This window comes from Phycodurus eques, chromosome 14 (assembly GCF_024500275.1).
Source record: "Phycodurus eques isolate BA_2022a chromosome 14, UOR_Pequ_1.1, whole genome shotgun sequence".
Classification (NCBI taxonomy): domain Eukaryota; kingdom Metazoa; phylum Chordata; class Actinopteri; order Syngnathiformes; family Syngnathidae; genus Phycodurus; species Phycodurus eques.
Window position 1 is genome coordinate 16,163,346 of NC_084538.1, and position 4,809 is coordinate 16,168,154.

The following is a 4,809-nucleotide window of genomic DNA, read 5'->3' on the forward strand; positions in this document are numbered from 1 at the left end:
GTGCTCGTCCAGCTAAGCACCCAAATAATGACCAACAAATATTATAATTCCAGGAAACTCTCAAATCAGGTCTTACTCATAGTCTAGGCTTAGGTGAAATCTGCAGGCCATTAGCAGTTGAGAAGTGCAAGACCTGCTGGAAAACAGTCCAATAAAAACAATGAATGGCTGCTGCCAGAAAATGCTTCAGAGCCCAAATTCTGAAAAGAATTACCAGATTTTTGGTTTCTTGATATTTTTTGGACTGTCTCCCTATGTTTAATTGATCTTAAAATAATATCAGCTCCAAAAACAGAATTGTTTTGATAGTTTTTAATATTAAATGAAATTATAAAAATATATATGTAATTAAAGCTTTGGCAAATATTCAACATTTAGACATTTTTCATTACTGCTGGATGGAGTTGAGGGCACAAATGAAGACACATTTAACAGCTTCCACCCCCCGCCCCTCAATGACAAATTGGACATGCAGAACTTATATATTTTTTTTAATGACAAAATATTTGTATTTTGGGGAGCACCGCTGCATCCATGCAAGTTTACATTCATAAGGCCTGAACGCCTGTTTAGGCTTGACTGCATCCACAACGTGAAGAGAGGCCCGTGTTTGATTGGCTTCACCCTTACTGGAGTTGAAATGAGTTCAGTTAAGTCTGATTAGGAAGCTGCAGCTAAAAGTCCCGGTTATGATGACGAGGTAGGGAGACTGAGTCCATGCACACAGTTCAAGTCTTCATGCTGCTGCTGCTTGCTCAGCGGACTGGGAGGTTTTCTTTCTCCTGAAATAAAAATGACAATATATGGATATACGATAGGTCATGTTTTGTTGATCAACGTATTATTCTGTATAGGTTAATATCAAATACATCGCCTCTGTGGAATATAGTATGGATATAATATGATGTGCTTTACATTTAAAAGTACAGTTATGAGAAATAGCAGTCAATAACACAACTGACATTGTTGATCAGTTTGGATTGTGCAGAAGATTATTTTAAGGCTGTACATCATATTTATATTGATGGTTTGTATGGTGCGTATATATAGGCCCTATCATACCAAGATCTCAGGAATGTTTTAAGCATAAATGTGTACTGTACATGTGAATTTCTACAACATCGCAAACTACAACCATATTAACAAACATAGAATTAAATGAATATCTTTCTGGTGATCTCAATCAAAACTAAGATTTATGATCTTTGTGAAGGCACAATTCGATATGAATTGTGTATGTGCCTAAAATAAATTGGCCGACGAGTGCGCTCGCCTTCTGACTGGCTAATTGACACGTGACTGGGAAGCGTTGAGGATCTTATTGCTAATATGGAACACGTTGTGTTGAATTTTATACGAATGTACCTTCTCGGGAGTGGTGCTTGAAGGCCATGGGAGAGTGGATCTCCCCCGCGTGCATGCTCATCCCGCTCCCCGGGTGAGACAGGGCCGGGCTCTGCGGCTGCCAGTGGTGGTGACCCGGGGCCACGTAGCCGCCCGCTGGGCCGCTGTACACGCCGTACTGGTTTGTCGGGGAGTACGCACACGCCGAGACATAGCTGGACAGTGTGGAGGAGGGCTGTGGAACGTGCACGCAAGGGTAATTGAGCAGATTCAAACCCCCGATCTGCTCTAAATGCATTTTTAATACATGCACTCAAATATTACAAGGGGGAAAAAATTTTGTTTAGAACAAATGGTTGTTACCTGTGCGTATTTGATGTCAGCATCAATGGCTGATTTGTCGATGCCGTTGACCGAGTGAGCTGCGGGGAAAGCTGCTCTATTGACGCTGCTCCAGTCCTCCATTTTGGTCGGATATCCCTCTGTCCCAGCAATGGCTGATTTTTTTAAAAAAAAAAAAAAAAAAGAAGAAAAATGAAAAAGAAAGTATTTTCACGTAACCAAAAAAAAGTGAAAGGCGACGTTTCCATTCTTTCTAATTTTTTATCTTTATAATCACATAGATCATAAATCCATTTCTCAACGACGCATAATTCTGTCTGTTTCATATTCTAAAAAAAAATATCCGTTATTCTTGGTTTGAAAAAAAAAATCAGTTCAACATTTTAAATGACAACTCATAAGCGATGATTAATTGTGTTTCAATACAAAGAGAAACCACGGCCTAATGCTGCATTCTACGTAAAGTCCAAAACGCACTTGACGTGCATTATTGGTATTCTTGAAAGGCTCGGGCATTTTCCTAAGCGAATGTATCCATTTTAAAAGCGTAAGAAAAACGAATGACTTCAAAGGTCAAGAGAAAAGGTCCGTAATGATGGGTCGGGGGATTAGAGGGGATTTTGCTGGCGGAGGGAGGGGGGGGGGGGGGTGTTTGCACACAAATCGCGCGCGGGAACAGGCCCATTGTGGACTCCAAGCATGGTTCGCTCACCTGCGGGGTCCATGAAGGCTCGAATCCCGAGGATGTTGCTGACGGTGTGCGCGGAGGGCCAGGCCCTGGCGATGCTGACATGTGCCGCCGTCACCGGAACCCCGGGAGCCGAGCCCATTTTGGCGGCGGCGGGGGACATGGCGTTGGAGTAGGAGTAAGGGTAAATGTGGTTGTAAGGGAGGCCGGCCTGCGCGGGGGCTTGCTTGCCGCCCTCGTACTGGTTGGGCTGGGACAGATTCCCGATCTTGTTGCGTAAAATCCTGCTGATGGAGCTCACCGAGGGCACGTTGTACTTATCGCAGACCCCGTCCGCTAAGAGTCTGTCTCGGATCTCCCACGCAAAGATCCCGGGGTCGTTCTGTTTGTATTCCCTGATGTTTTTCACCACGTTGGGCGTCGTGACGCGAGGCTTGCTCCCGCCGATGGCGCCCGGTAAAATGGAGCCGGTCTCGTTGTACCGCGCCAGGATCTTGCTGACGCAGCCGTGCGAGACGCGCAGCTGCCGGCTGATGTCGCAGGGTCTGATCCCCAGCTGGGCCAGCTCCACTATTCTCAGCCGAATGGCGTTGGGCAGGGGTCTTCCGTTGACGAACACGCCGCCCAGTTGGTTGACCTCTCCGTAGGTTTGCTCTGCTCCACGCACGCACGCACGCACGCGCACACGCACACGCACACAGGCAGAAGGCACTTGAGCAACGAATTGCAGCCACATCCTTTCGACTGCAAATGAGTTGCAGTCAGAAAACATGCGACAACAGTGCGGCGAGGGCACTGATTTTACACCACCTCCAACTGTCTCGCTCGTTAAAAATGGCGTTCCTGAAACATTTCCACTCGCGACGTAAGCTTGCTGTCATTTCATCATTTCAAAATTATACATTCGAAGCAACGTTGGCATAGCTTCTGCGCACGGCGGCCGACGTTCGGCGAGGAATTGCTACTTTGCGAACTCCAAACTAATGACGCGCACAATAAGTAAGATGCAGCCTCACCCATTTGCCTCTTCGCGTCCCGTAATGTTTGCGAATACACGAGCCCTCTTCAGATGGCGCCGGAGTGAATGAAGTGGAACAACAACAACAACAACAACAACAACAATAATAAAAGCAAAAATAATAATCCACTTCAATGCCTCCCTGCAGCTGCGGCGCGCGATCTTCTTCTTTTCAGCGCGCGCAATAAAGGTGGCCGCGAAAAGTGATCTTCATCCGATAAAAGCAAATTGAAGTTATCCCGGGGAGTCGGGACTTTGCTGGAATTAATTTGACGCGTCCTCTCCACGTCAATCTTTGCCGTTCGACGCAGAGGTTGTGCTTGACTTTCATTGGTCGGCCGCAGCTGTGCGAAGCGCTCAGCCAATACGAAACCTCATCCGGTCGCAGCCGTGCAGCCTCCTGGAGGATTTTGCATAGGGGAAGTGGCAGAAAGGGGAAACGTTTCATCCAACATGCAGCCTCCTGGTAAGAACTTCAAGCATGTACATGCACACCATCTGCACAGCAATGACGGGGGCCGCAAACTTACTGCAGGAAAAACAACAACAACAACAAAATGTATGACATGCAATTTCGACAGAATCTCTTTTTTTTTTCAAGTGATCTAAAATTGTAATTATTCAAATTTCATCAATAACACAATTTATTAACACCGCTTGTAGAAAGTATACATTTCATGGAAGATGTTTACAACGGAACTATTAGCTGCTATTATTTTTGCGTTGCCTGTTTCGGATTGAGGCATTATCAATACAGTAAAAGATTTTAGTGATTTTTCTTTAAAACGTACACAAACTGGGGGCGCATGTGCAATGATTTATCGGATGTTTTCATGAAGTTGATTATTAGTTCCAAATACATGTTCGTGTACTTATTTTTTGTTTGTTTGTTTGTTTTATTCTGCAGATCATGAGTCGACCTGCTGACTGTGCAGAATGAGTGCAGAGGCGCAAGGCTGTAGAGTTTTACGATAGGTAAAAAAATAAAATAAAAAAAAGCCAGAACATCAAACCCGAGAATGGCCTCATGCAGTCGATAGCTCTGTAGAGTGGCCAGTTTTCCGCACTGTGGGATATCAGAAGCGCGGATTTCACAGACGCGCATTGTCACAGAATGTTTGCGGGCCTTCCCGTGCAAGCCAATCGTTTATACGCTCGTAAAAAAAAAAAAAAAAAAAAAAAAAAAAGGCGTCTTGTAAAACCAAATTGTCGACCTAAAGGTGACAAGGCGCAGCGTCTTTACGCCCTCTCGTACACAAGAGCACCCCAGCCCCATCTCGGGGTATATACCACTTCCTCATCATCCTCCTCATCCTCATCGTGCACATGGAAGCTGTTTGAGTCAGAGGAGGAGAGTGTGATTAAGATTTCGGTGAGGTAATTGAATTGCACGAATGATGCTTGCGCAGAGAGAGAG

General features: G+C 45.2%; 1 protein-coding gene across 1 annotated transcript; it reads right to left on the reverse strand.

The window, feature by feature from the left end:
- Positions 1–297: 297 nt before the first annotated feature.
- On the reverse strand, positions 298–3,718 carry pax1a (paired box 1a). The gene is made up of 5 exons (XM_061696240.1): positions 3,391–3,718; positions 2,399–3,028; positions 1,708–1,841; positions 1,366–1,579; positions 298–782 (listed from the first exon to the last, which is right to left on the reverse strand). Exons 1-5 carry the CDS (start codon positions 3,392–3,394, stop codon positions 688–690), a joined length of 1,077 nt encoding a protein of 358 aa, XP_061552224.1. The 5' UTR covers positions 3,395–3,718; the 3' UTR covers positions 298–687.
- Between the last annotated feature and the right edge of the window lie 1,091 nt (positions 3,719–4,809).